Source organism: Haliotis rubra, unplaced genomic scaffold, assembly GCF_003918875.1.
Source record: "Haliotis rubra isolate DU_JTF1 unplaced genomic scaffold, ASM391887v1 Scf589, whole genome shotgun sequence".
Taxonomy (NCBI): domain Eukaryota; kingdom Metazoa; phylum Mollusca; class Gastropoda; order Lepetellida; family Haliotidae; genus Haliotis; species Haliotis rubra.
This window is the reverse complement of record NW_025767289.1, coordinates 321,961-336,884: the sequence shown is the minus strand read 5'-3', so window position 1 is coordinate 336,884 and position 14,924 is coordinate 321,961. Positions and strand designations below refer to the sequence as shown.

Sequence of the window (14,924 nt, the reverse complement as noted above, 5' to 3'; positions counted from 1 at the left end):
GTTTCAAGGCTTACGTCTAAGCCTCGCAGTTCTCTCAGAGGAAATTCGAGACCGGCAAGGGTTTGTCATGATAATGTAGCCAATATTTTTCGATACTGTCTGGCGTTTCTTTAGCGTTCCTAGTATTGGCTCTGGCTGCTTGCAGATCTTGGACGGTCTTCGGAGGAAGTTTAGGTCGCGCCCGTAATCTACGGCCTAGTTCATCACGGATAAAGTTACTACCATGACGACTGGTGAGTGTTGATAAGGCAAGCGGTTCTCTCGATGCGCTTTATTCATGAGATCGATCTCGGGTAAGCCTTCAATGCATAGCGTGCCCTTATTATCGACTGTAAACTTGGAATAGTCCCTCCCCAACGGTTTGATGTCTTCTCTATTTTCAACTGTGTTGTAATAATCGTTGACAGTTGGCTGCACGAAGTTCAGCACTTAATGAGGATGAAACATCATCCCGAATGCCTGAGCACTATCATCCCACATATCCTCCATAGGGATATACTTTCGCCATTATTTAGTATTAAAACTTATATATTTCATTTATATAACAATGCGGTGAAAACTAGATCCTTTCAGGAGATCGAGAGAGCCCCTAAGCGTCAAAGCCGCGGCCAGTCGGTGACCATCACCAACAATCCCAGCAAGATAGACCAGAATCAAACGCTGCTGGTTAGATTTCCAAACCTTGGCGCTGAATGACCTCATTGTACCAGGCACTGTTCGACTGGCGTTCAACATCACGCTTGACCTCCGACAACGACAAACGCGAGCTAGTCGCGGAATGTAGGTCGAGCTATTATCAAGAAAACGACCATCAAGATTACCGCAACGAGGTGCTTAGCATCGACGGCAGCTTAGCGGCGTGTTTCACTGCTACAAGGACCTCTGGAAAAGCGAGGGAGAACGCGTCAATGACGTGTACCAAGGTATCAGTAAATCGACCAGATCGCGCGATTGGGTATGCCTTCACGGCAGACCAGTTAGCCAAGCTATCGGACGGTGAAAAGCCATCGCTCAAAGCGTCACGGGGAACGGTTCTGCGTCGCCTTCGACTTCGAAGCTGCTCACGGAACACGCCGTTTACCAGGCCGCTGGGTGATAGGCTTGAATACGAAGCTAACGCTTAACGACTACAGCAAAGTAGTGCGCGTGCGCCCGAACGGCGATGAGGCCAGTTACGCCATAGACAACATCTCTCTGGAGTTCGACATGGTCACTAGTCCGAGCTGGCCAGGCAGGTTCAAGCCAGTACTCGGGGAATGTGGCCATCCTGTATGATCGCGTATTAAGACATAGATCTATCGTGGCGGGATAAGAGCGACACTGTGTGGAATATCAACCTGAACGTGCCGGCGCGATCGATGAAAGGCATCCTGGTCGTCCCCGTGGAGGATTACGAACCGTTCCGGAGGGACAGCGAGAAGTTTTTCAACCCCGAGATCGAAAAGGTGGAAGTGACTATAGAGGGCGTACCCAACCAGCTGTTTAGTCATGGTATGAGGGCGTACCAGCAGTGGGATGAGATAAAAAAGCTGCCGAGCAAACATCCATACATAGCCAAAGACCTGGACCTGTCATCCGTGCAAATCGGTGAATACTTAACAAACAAGTACGCGCTGTGGTTGGACATGCGATCCACGGATGACGATAAACTGCACGGTAGCGGCCGTAGAATAGACAATGGTAGCGAAGGAATTACTATCCAGATTACCAAGAAGGCTCAACCCGCTGGCAAGTTGAAATTATATCTGTATGCGTTATTATGGATCGCCAGCTTAATATAGACAATGGGAGATTCGTGCAAGCCATCTACTGATGGCGGTAAGCCATCATCTAGTAGGCAACTGCCTACTCATTTGCCCCCGCCGACCCACACTGCGCAATAGTGCGCGGGCAGACTGGCTGTGGGAAGACCGTTTTAGCGGTTGGATATGTTGGAGGGTACTACAGGGATGTGTTCGACCACATCGTTATCATGTGTCCTACTCTGAGCATGAATAAAACGATATCACGGAAAGACCTTGGGTGATGACGGACCCTGACGTACACAGAGTCGATCCGGGGCCGCCTACAGGACTGGTTGAAAGCTTACCATATGAAATTTAAAGGGGAGTCGGCGTTGTTCATACTGGGCGACTGCAGCGCTAATCGCGAGATAACAAAAAGAGAGATATAAGCTATCGTACCTTGCATTTTCAGGCCGACACGCATAAAGCACAGCGTCCTGGGTGCTAACGCAGAAGTTCAACTTCGGTGTTGAAAGACCTCAGGGAGCAGACGCGATGGGTTGCCTTATTTCACTGCAAGGATAGGGATTCGTTCGAGGAGTGTTTGAGAGAGAACGATGTGATGAGCAAATTAGAACGGGAACGGGTGAAGAAACAGCTCGCTGAAACTAAACACGCTAAGCTCGTGCTCAAGACCGACCAACCCGTGGATTATAGGGTGTTTTAGCTTAGCAATGCTTAGCAATGCTTAGCAAATGCTTGGCAATGCTTAGTAAATTCTTAGCAAAGCTTAGTATAAATACTTAGCATTTAGTTATAGTTATGGTATTTGAAGTGCTCGTCGTGTGCAACTTAACCTTTATTTCTCTGTGTTTCGCTTATATCGTATATTATATAGTTAAAACTAAAACTTACTTGTTACATTATAGGATGGAGTGTGAGGAATTGTTAGAGCAACTGTTGGTACCCCAATCACCACAGGTGGACGATGATAAGCGAGAGAAACTGGTGGCGTTGGCTGTTGGTGGCAAAGCCAAACATTACTTTGGGGAGTACACTCGGATAAAATTCACAAAATGTCAGCCGAAGAAATCGATAAACTGTAATGCTAAATACGAGGCTAGACTAGGTTCAGAAATGACAAAACAATAGGATCGGCTATGACCCAGATATACACTGGTATTGCGTCATACTTCCTTCCCATCCCCCCGGAGCGCCGACTTTACCTGTGGGAAGACCTCGAGAAAGACCCTTTTATCGAACACGCCTTGAGCTCTATTAGCTGCGAGCTGTATCACAAATACGGTATGTTGTTAGCCTCGGTTATGGCGGCGATTATCACGGCAAAGCATTGTCAATTTGAGAGGAAAAATAATAATAATAGTATAGATGGATGCTGCACAGGAGACCCCCAAGGAGGAGACCCCTTCAGAGGAGACCCCACCCCAACAACTGGAGGAAACCTCCAGGGAGGTGACCCCTCCCACAGTAACCAGGCAGAAGAATCCTAAGAGAGTAGCTGCCGGTAAAAAACGGTGGTGTAACCAACATAAAATTATTAAGGTGACTCACCCGGAGCGACTCTTGTTAGTTGTATGCGCAACTGCTGCCGTGGCTATCTCGTGGTTATATACACGACGCAGTGAGGATCCCCCGGAATTAAAGGTCAACCCGCATATCATGCAATAAAATATATATTTTTATATCATATACATAATGTCTGAGGGGAAAACGTTAGATCAACGGCGATACCACGCCACCGTGGGTCGCCAGTCTAGCCGTAGGATACTTTCGGTTGACCAAAATGGTGCTTAAACAACCAACTATCAAGCTAGATTTCAACCTGCAGGATATGGGTATGCTAATAATGAACCTTGGTATGGCGATGGCCACAAAAGACATCCTAGTAAAACAAGGAATAATACCTGAAGATATTATGAAATAAATATAAGGATGGCTACGATTGCTATGATGGTCGGTGGTGCGTTAGTGAATGCCCTGGCATTTTCGGGGAGTAATTTCCTCTTCTAAACTACGAGAGTCACACGGCTGAAATACAGGCGGAGAGGAAGCGGCACGATCTCGCTATTGAGAACTTACAAATAGCACAGGCCGAGTATCGCTAAACAACGCCTCCAGCCGGATCGATTACATTAATGAACAACTCAGGCATTGAAAACCATGCCGTTCAAACATTCCACGATGTCGGCGGCCGCAGCGAGACAATACTACTTATTAACTGGTAAACGATTGGAGCCACTACAGAAGCCAACACTCGCTCAGTACTACACACCATCCAAGGGACAAATGGACCGTGAACTGACCTTCATAGCGCTGGGTATAGCGGCGACTGCTTTGGTTGTGAAGCAATTAGACTAATACACATATAAATATGTTAACATGTACCGATGTGAATATATACTTATGGGGAAGACTGAGACCTGTGGTAGGGTATGCGGTACTCATGGGTACTGTTATTCCCACATGGGAAGTCCCAACTACTCGTGTTCTGTGTGTGGTATAGGGGTCAAAGGTCACTACTGTCTATGTAAAGCTCACGGGGCGAACGTAGTCAGACATCACCTCATCTACGAGAATAAAAAGGCCTACATAAAAGAACGTAGGCGATTTCTCAAGATAGACCCCAATTAGAGATTATTACACACTTACATATAGATATGTTTGTGGAACTTGATCCCAGTAGAGACATCGAATCTCAGGTAAAAAACATACTCAAAGATAAACTGAACTTCAGATTTCAGGTAATATTGAAAATGGTATGGATTAAAGATGGTGTTAAGTATACTCGTCCCTTCGTATATGTGGGGAACATCACGACTCAATATCAGATAGATTGTTTTACAAGTATATCGGAATACCTGCTAAACTTCAAGGAATACTATATCAAACAGTGTGAGCACTGGATCGAAACAACCCATCTAAAATAGTTCATTGGGGTGACGGAGAGGATATATGATTTTTACATTTACGGGCGACCCAATTAGACATTAATTCCTTAGGTGTGTGTGCGCAATTATGAATACTATACAGTTCAGACGCGACTGAGCTAATGTAGGTAAGTATTTAAGAGGCTGGCATGCGCGGCGTTGATAGGAATATAGATGTCTCAGATATTAAGCCCCCTGATAGATGATAAAATAAAACAGGAACTAGCCAGTCTTGGAAGTATCAAATTTCAAATCACAATTAAAATGACACTTCGAAAAAGAACGTGGGGGATGTTACCGATGCGTTCAGCCTTACTTCCGAGGTGTACAAGAGGTCGTGGACCCAGATAGAGACTATAAACACATCGATCGATACTAGTTTTCAGCAGATACAGGAATACCTAGAACGCTACACACACTTGGGATCCGGGTGGGCTGTAGATAAAATCGATATTGTCTATCTAGATATAGCTAACTACGTACCATTCAGAGGCGGGTCATACCTAGACTTGCCTCCATACTATAAGAAAAAAAAGGCCATAGTAAACGTTAAGAATAGAGGAAACGATTGCTTGAGATTAGCTATCAGATCAGCTTTGTTTCCAGCTGACACTCATTCAGACAGGCTTTCTAGCTATCCCCAAGACGATGGACTCAACTGGGATGGTATAGATGAACCAACCACCATATCTCAGATCACTAAAGTAGAAAAACAGAATAATCTAGCTATAAATGTCTTTGGACACCGAAGGCGACACAACAATAATACACAGGCTCAGTTCGATTTGGTGGGGAAGGGGGGGAACCCCCCTCGTGTTATCAATATATTCATGATCCAACGAGGTGAAAAGTATCACTACACGTGGATAAAACATTTCAATCGGTTGTTGCACGACCAGTCGAAACACAATGGGAAAAAACACTTTTGTATGCGATGTCTGCACGGTTTCAGCCGAGCTGATTTATTAGAATCCCACCAGGAGTATTGCCAAGGTGTGGGACAGACGGCTATACGCGTCGACATGCCCGAGGAAGGTGACAATATCCTAAAATTCTACAACCACAAGCACCAAATGTCCGTGCCTTATATCATATACGCCGACTTTGAAGCATTGGTCAAACCTGTTACAGGTGGGACCCCCACAGGCGGGGTTGTTGGGGGGACCCCCAATGCTCTACCCACAGGTGAGAGCTTCACATACAAAACACAAGAGCATGAAGCATGTGGATTTGGATACATAGTCGTCCGTTGTGACGGTGAAACGAAATCTCCCGTAGTATACAGGGGTCCTGACGCGGTTGAAAGGTTTCTAAAGTGTTTGAAGGAGGAAGAAGAAATTATTAGGGAAAAGTTGTATAGAATCGCTACCATGCGTATGACCCAAGCCGACAGGTTAGCTCACTCCCGTAGCATTAACTGTCACGTGTGTGACTCACCACTTAACGGTGATTCGGTGAGAGATCACTGTCACATAACCGGTAAGTATAGAGGCGCCGCTCATAACGAGTGTAACCTCAAGCTTAGAATCAACCCTAAGACAATAAACATTCCCGTTGTCTTTCACAACTTGAGAGGGTACGACTCACACTTGATCATGCAGGCCATCGCAAAAATCGATGGTAATATAACGTGCATCCCCAACAACATGGAGAAATATCTCTCTTTCAGCTTAGACGGACTTAGGTTCATTGACTCGTGTCAATTTCTATTGTCGTCATTAGCCAGCCTGATTAAAGCCAACGATACCTTCCCTATCACCGATCGATACACAGACGCCGAGACTAGATCTCTGCTTATGAGGAAGGGTGTGTATCCCTATGAGTACATGGATAGTTGGACTAAGTTCGCCGAGACCAGACTACCCCCCATCAAAGAATTTTACAGCAATCTGACAGACTCGAAATATCCGAAGACGATTACTCGTCGCTATTAATGTATGGAATAAACTTGGTTGTAAAAACCTGGGTGACTATCACGATCTGTACTTGAAGATGGATGTACTACTATTAGCTGACGTGTTTGAGACATTTAGACGGACATGTATCAAGCAGTATCAACTCGACCCTGCATGGTACTACACCAGCCCCGGTCTGTCGTGGGATGCCTTGCTTAAAAAGACCGGAGTTAAGTTGGAATTGCTTACTGATTATGACATGCACCTGTTCATTGAGAAAGGTCTGCGAGGTGGGATCTCCATGGTAACCAAACGATACGCTAAAGCAAATAATCAATACGTGAATGGCTACGACCCTAGCAAACCAACCAATCACATTCTCTATCTCGACGCAAATAACCTGTACGGATGGGCCATGAGTCAGTATCTACCAACAGGGGGATTCAAATGGGTATCATCCGATTTCGATATTATGAGCATCGCGCCGGATTCGAACAAAGGTTATATCCTCGAGGTTGACTTGGAATACCCCAAGGCATTACACGAATCACACAACAGCTACCCCCTAGCTCCCGAACGTATGAGGGTTAACCCAGACTGGATGTCTGAATACCAACATAACTTATTAGATAGGCGGTGACGGCGTGAAAAAACTCGTGCCTAACTTAATGAATAAGACCAAATACATAGTTCACTATCGCAACCTGCAGCTGTACCTGTCGTTGGGTATGAAACTGACCAAAATACACAGAGTGCTGAAGTTCAACCAGAGCCCATGGATGGAGCCTTACATCAGAATGAACACGGACCTCCGAAAGCTGGCCACCAGTGACTTTGAGAAAAACTTGTATAAGCTCATGAACAACTCGGTATTCGGTAAGACGATGGAGAACCTGAGGAAACGCGTGGACGTGAAGCTGGTTCGGTCGAATGAGGAGGAAAAACTCAGGAAGCTGATCGCTAACCCTGCATTCAACCGTAGTAAGATATTCGATAACGACCTGGCTGCCATACACATGAAGAAAAGTCACATAATATTAAACCGACCTGTTTACGTTGGGATGAGCATCCTCGATTTATCCAAACACTTGATGTACGACTTTTACTACAACGAGCTTAAGAAACAGTACGGCGACAGGTGTGAAGTGCTATACACTGACACAGATTCCCTGCTGATGGAGATTCGAACCGAGGGCGTGTAATGATGACATGAAAAACACCTCGATTTGTAATGACACCAGCGATTACCCCCAAGGACCATGTCATACACAGCACGGTGAATAAAAAAGTCCTAGGTAAGATGAAGGACGAGTGTGCTGGCACGCCCATAGCCGAGTACATAGGGTTGAGGCCTAAGATGTACTCTATACTGAAGGCTGACAATGGTGAAATCCGAAAGCTAAGGGTGTAAAAAATGCGTGGTGAAACAACACATCAAACACACCAGATTCAAGGAAGCTCTGTTCAAGACCCGATACCTTTAAACATAAAATGAACACACTTAGAAGTGATGGGCATAGGATATACGGGTTGACTATAAATAAAACATCATTATCCCCTATGGATACCAAGCGTTGGATAGCTATTGATGGGATAAACACGCACGCTGCATCGGGCATGAGAAAATTGAACCAAGAACATAGGTATAAATAAATAGTGACATGTCACGGAACCAGAAAAAGTTTGAGGCTATTTACTACAGTCCGCGTGGATATTGGAAAGGAGCTAGCGCTGTAGATAAGCTATCTAAAATAACTTCGAGAGTATCCCCGGAGGAGGTCAAAACATGGCTTGAAAAACAAGCACTTTGGCAGATATATTTACCACCACCACGCTATGTGCCTAGAAGGAAGTTTGGTATTAATGTATCTAATAACGTTCACCAAGCAGACCTGCTGTTCCTACCTCACGACAGGGTGAGGCGTAAAACCTACAAGTATGCTCTGACTATCGCGTGGATGTAGCCAGCCGGTATAAGGAAGCCAACCCTTGACCACGAAAGATTCTGCCCAGGTAGCTCAAGCCATGGAGCGCATATATACAAACGCCAGTCCGTTGACATGGCCATCAGAGCTCCAAGTTGACCCGGCGGAGTTCATGGGTGTCGGGTCACAGCTGCTAGCTAAACACGATACAAAGGTCAGGCGTGGTACGGCTGGAGCCCATCGCAGCCAAGCCATAGTTGAGAGATTCAATAGGACTTTGGCTGAGCTTATTCGGACATCAGTATGAGAGAGATGGCTGCCCCAGGGAAGCGATCGACTGAATGGGTCACGAGGTTACCTAAGGTGGTGTCGGCAATCAACCATGAAGTCACTTTCGTCTCACGGTAAAAGCCGGCAGACGCTATAAAATTAAAATCGATAGCAGCAGAGCCGGCCGCTCCTTTGCGTGGGAAGGAGAAACAAATACCAGATAGGGCGCTCGTGAGGTACCTATACCAGCCGGGGGAACATGAAGGGGATAGCCGTGAGCGAGCCACAGATCCGATATGGTCAGTCAAAACTTACAACATAGATAAAGTTGATATGAAAGCAGACGAACCTACCTTGTATTTCTTGAGGGATGGCCCCGGCAGAGGGTTTGTAAAAGAAGAATTATTAATCATACCGTATGACACAGTATTACCTCCTGTCAACACAGCATAGAGGCAAGATACCACTATAGTAGAGGTAATGGTAAGGGTCCCCAACAAAGTCTTATTTGTGAAATAAAGCTTTGTAGAGGGGTAGTAGAGGGTAATGGGAAGGGTCCGACTAAAGCTTTATCTATTAAATGAAGCTTTAGATTACCCTGGTCCAGAATTCTCATTCTGTCTACTACTGAGGGACTTAGATCGCTGACTTTGTGTGCTGGCAATAGGTTGCCTGACTTTAAGAGTATGGGTTCGAAACCCTGATGGGACTCAATACTACTATATGTACTAGAATCTGTACTTCACTTGAGAAAGTCTAATCCCAAATATAACATATGTTACACATAACAATAATCTTTGACTGTTGCCTGGAACCTGACTGTTGCAGGAGAAGATGCTTCCAGGCTATGTGATGGCCCTTGGAGGTCAGGTGTTTGAGATGTTGTACCAGCTGACAGAGCTCGATGAAGCAAAGTGAGTCAGTCACATGTATCCAGATGTCATCTCCACAAACACAACACCATCTGACAGCATGTTTCACCTGATTCATTGCATCTTCCAATTGTAAAATGAGTGATTCAAGCTTTTCCGTATTAAATGTTTGAAATGGTGTCCCGTACGTTATGAGTAGTTATAATTCATGAATGAGTAAATGAATTATTATGACCGATTTACCCCTTGATGCTGTATTTGTATTATTGAAGTTTAGTATCATAGCATCATTTTTGGTGAACTAAGTAGATAAATATATATGAGTTGATGTAAGAGCTGGAATGACCCAGGTTTATTTGTATTTTGTGTTAAAAGGATCACAAAACGGGTGAGAAAGCTGCTGATGCTGATCCCCACAGATCCAGCAGTTGCTGAATGCCTCGATTCCATCAGTCAGAAGGTAGGTACAGTTGTTGCTCGAGATTCTATCTGTCAGTTCTCCACCATTCAATGCCAGGTCACCTAATAACAAATCCTAGTTCTTAGATATGATATTTCAAATGATAGTTTTTGTACATTTGTCATATGTTATTTGTAGAGTTTGAAGCCATCCTCATCCAATGATGATGTATCTACTGGGAAATCTAGTCCTAGGAAATCACCAAACCCAGCTGCCAACAGCGCCCGGCTTGCACCCAAAGATGTGCTCAAATCACTTTTTGATGTGACTGGACCAGACATGTCTGCATTCCGAGTTCTTTACAATCTTGAAGTAAGTTCCTGCTTTTATCATTGATGGATTGAGAATGTCTTTTTGACAAATGTTGAACAGTACTCTATATTTGAAATGAACACACTTGATCCAGGCCACTTTAGAATTTTTGTTGTATGCAGTGGTTCTAGCTGAACTAGTTGCATGTCTTGCTTCTATTGTAACAGTAGTTAAAATGATCATTTCAAGTATTTGCATATGATAACAGGATATTTTGAACTCCATTCTTGAACTCCCTATCATCTTACAATTCAACATTATCACTATTTGTGAGCCATCTTGCTGTTATACCATTGTTTGTTCTCAAGTTGGATTCAGAGACAGAATGGTTTTCGATGTCTCTCACAACTCTCACCACAGGAACATTAGCTTGTCATAGCTTTCTTTGCCATGTTCAGTTTCAGGTCAAATGAATTGTGGTGTGTGTGATTTATCCAGATAGTCTAGGGCCCCAATCCACTCTATTTCTTTGTCTAACTGAAGAACTTACATCTTGAATAATACACTGTTCTAAGTTTGATAAAAGAATTCATCCAAAACATACAGATATAAATATAATATAATAGGACCTCAATTTGATGACGAATGGACACACATGTAGTAATGGGCTTGTAGTAGATGTGCAAGAGGTGCTGGAAAATCTGTATTTAGATGTGTCACCACAGAATCGTTGGACATCATTGTGAGGGAGTACATCATATGTTGCCATGCATTGCTACAAACAAATGCCCTTGTGCCACCTCTGTATCAAAGATTGAAAAAATTAATCAGACATGCAACATGCATGTGGGTAACAGTGTTCCACTACATATCAGAAGACAGATTTCTCCTGATGGCAGCAAGACCTGTCACGCAGAAATCACCTGCGAACACAAGTGGCATTAATTTTTCTACTCGGTGCATAATCATCTCTGTGATGCTGGTCTTTAGTCATGGAGGACATGTATTCGCATCGCTCTGACCCAACTTACGCAGGCCTGTTTTGATTGGGCTGAAGATGACATCAACTGGACATTCCAGCACTGGGTTCCTGTACTTTTCAATGATTAATCAAGCTTGTGTCATGGCTTCACAGATTGTCATGCCTAAGTGTGGAGTAGACAAAGTAATAAATTGCTGAATTCCAACATAGCTGACCATGGCTGCTATGAAGGGTTTCAATCATGATTTCAGATGAGGTCAAGTTAAGATGAATGTACAATGTCTTTAGTCAATACTTTGGTGCAAAAGATTATCTTTCAATATCAATGTTGACTGCATCTTATGTAAAGGGTCTATCTTTGTTGGCATTATGAAGTTTCCAGTTCATAATCATGTCATCACTTGGTTTATAACATATGGCAAGTTATTTAAACCATGCATGTGATAGATATTGTGTTACTGTTTGATATAGGGTTAGTGATGATGTTGGATATAGGTATGATAGTGTTACAATAGTCTAGCATGTACTTTTTGTTTTAGGTTGTGAGCAGTAAACTGATGCCAACTGGTGATGATATTGGTACCCGCCTCAGCTCTCAAACATTCTGTGAGGATTTCCTGGCTGCTGGTGGTCTGTCACTGGTGGTCAATGTCCTGCAGCCCGAATCTCTTCCCGCAGATATCAACTATGAGATCAGGCAGGGCTGCTACTCTGTTTGCCTTCAGCTAGCAAGGTCTGTCAGTTGTTTCATCAAACATCTTGAAATATTTATTGGCAATGTGTACCCATGCATTATCTGTTCTATGTTAGGACTTGAACATTGCAGGGGCAGTGATGGCTCAGTATTCTAACATGCAAAATTTTCTAGAGTTGCACCCCTTTCTTGTGTTGTATGATTATGGAAACCTAGGATTATGGTTTCAAATGTTGAATTTGAACTGATTATTTTTGTAGGTTGTCAGCACCATAGCTTTGCTTGTGGGTTTCAGCAAAGTGGTAAATGTGTGAAATCAGACATTACTTCAGAAGTTTTTCCCTCCATTAAACTAACTTGGTGTGATAATGTCCAGTTGAAATACTGTTCAAATCAGCATTACATCCAACTCACTTACTTGCTTCTCGCATGTAGCCACTTTTATTGTAACTTAATATCCCATCCAGACAGCAACATATGCTATGGCCGGCCACCAGTGAAGTTCTGGACTAGAATTTGACTTAAGCATCCCATGCCTGTTTTACCATAATGGCTAACAGGTCTTTGTGATCAGAATTGGTGACCTCTTAGATGCAGTACCCATGGATTGTCTATTTATAGGCTATATAGAACAAACTTTATGGATAACAACTTCTTTTTATTCGTGAGTGCGACGTTTCGATACAGATTCTTGTACCGTTGTCAAGCATAATGGAACATGAAGCAGGGGGAAGTGTATATATACTGGATGTAACAATGTAACAAAGAAAACGACATAATTAACATAATTGGCTAGGCAGAAAGCTGATGAAGCCAGAGAGTAGACAAAGGACAGGCGTGGAAGCCAATGATGTACAAATAATAATGAGATGTTTATACAGTATATATGTTTATATTGTACTTCCCAACTTTTAAAATGCCACTCAAAGAAGGTATTTATAGGCTGTTGTCACATCACTGAAATATTACAGAGTGCAGTGTTAAACAACAGAAAAACAATGTATTGTAGGTATTAAAGGTGTATATATAAACATATTGATGTTGTTGATGGACAGGTACTTGTTGTGTGGGGAGACAGTTATAGGGGACCAGGGAGGAACCCTTGAAAATGAAGTCACTCCATCTCAGGGGGCCACTGCGCTTGCTACTGCCTCTCCTGCACACGGATCTTCACATTCTATCCGGTCTACAGTTTCCATGGGCAGTCATGCAATCAAGGTAGTTGGTTTCTCTGTTTTTGTGTCTCTGTCATCAGACAAAATCTTCTCCCAAAAGCTGCCTTGGCATAAAGATAGATTTAGTGGTTGATTGTTTTGGATTTTTATAAAATAAATTTTGGAGATTTAGGTATAGAAGTAATGAGGTTTATAAACAGGGAAAATTATACTTATGTTCTATGTAAAAGCGATGAGATTATTAAATAGTGAAACCTAGTCCAGAATTTATAAGACGTATATACAGAGAAGCATAATGTAAAAATAGTAAACTGAACATATCCGTAATGAAAATTGAAAAATATGATTCAGAAATAATGAGCTTATGTGAACAATAATGTTTTCTGAAGCTATAATTTTTTCATTGTGGAAGAAAATTACTCCACAAAGTCATGTAATAAATGTCATAAGTATAACAGGCCAAGTATTTTCCATAGCTGTGGATATCAATGATTTTGTTTTCACCTTTTAGCAGGGGATAATGAATTGTATGTAGAAGTAGAGAAACAATCAAATATGTACCCTAAAATTTGTAAGTTTGCTTATCCGGCATGCATTGAACTGTTGCCTTTTGATATTTAGAAATTGTAAACTTTGTTATATCATATTGGACACAATGTAGGTTAGAAATAGTAGTCAGAACATACCATTATTAATATGAACAGTTGTACATGAATGTGTATGCACATAAGGCAAGCACATGAGATTTTGATGCCTGCTATAACACTGCCCGGCTTCGAGGTTACACAAGGTCACCAGCAAACTATTCTTGTTTTGACCAGTAGTTACATGGATGGCATGGTCAGGCTTGTTGACTGGATTGGTTACACGACATAGTACCCTGACACAGTGAGATGTTGGATGACAGTGTTATTGTTCACGACTTCCTTATTTTTTGCTACCTTGTGTACAAGGAAAACACATATGTAACACAGATACAAAATGGAAATTAGTTCATATTGGGGCTGAACTTAATCATAATGTTTGGTACAAAGTATGTGGTGTTTAGTTAATTTGGGAGCTCAACACATATGTTCTGTTTTTCTCAATGTTATATATTTGGACCTTTTTTTTTTCTTTTTTTTTAATTCCAGCATAATGGGTACAAACACATGGGTACGAACAGGCATCAGCTTGTTGTACAAGCTTCATAACAAAGTTCAAGGAGAAGGACATTGAAATGTGTAATGAAGTAATTCTATGGCTGTACAGATATACAGTATTATATAAAACTGCTGTATAAAACCAGATATACTCTATCTCCGGCTGGTACAAACCGGTTCAAGATTGGCACAATGTTTGACAGAGAATGTAAACTTCAAGGTTGTATGCCAGTGATACATAAAATCAGATATAGACAGACAATCTGACTGTTTGAGATGCAAAGTTCAAGAAAGGCACATATGGCTATAGGCTAATAGCAAACCAAAAGGCCAATAGTATACACGATCAGATGTAATTTGTCAGCTTAGAGATGTACAAGCATGTTTGAAAATACAATAATTGAACAGTGGCAGAAAGTCTGCAAGAAGAGTCACTCTATGACTATGAGTTAATAGGCTACCATATCAAGTGTGATTTATCTGACTATAGATGTGTATACATATTGACCTGAAAAGGTTCAAAAAGGCATAGTGTTTGCACATGGAGGTAAGTATATAACTATAAGCCAATAGTAAACACCATCA

General features: G+C 42.6%; 1 protein-coding gene across 1 annotated transcript in view; it reads left to right on the top strand.

Moving 5' to 3' along the window:
- Window positions 1-14,924, top strand: part of LOC124254974 (ubiquitin carboxyl-terminal hydrolase 24-like) — a 292,052-nt gene that overhangs the window by 127,640 nt on the left and 149,488 nt on the right. Inside the window, 5 exon segments of the mRNA XM_046688817.1 lie at window positions 9,591-9,676; window positions 10,010-10,094; window positions 10,233-10,406; window positions 11,868-12,061; window positions 13,078-13,240. Of these exon segments, the coding sequence (XP_046544773.1) occupies window positions 9,591-9,676; window positions 10,010-10,094; window positions 10,233-10,406; window positions 11,868-12,061; window positions 13,078-13,240 (702 nt within the window).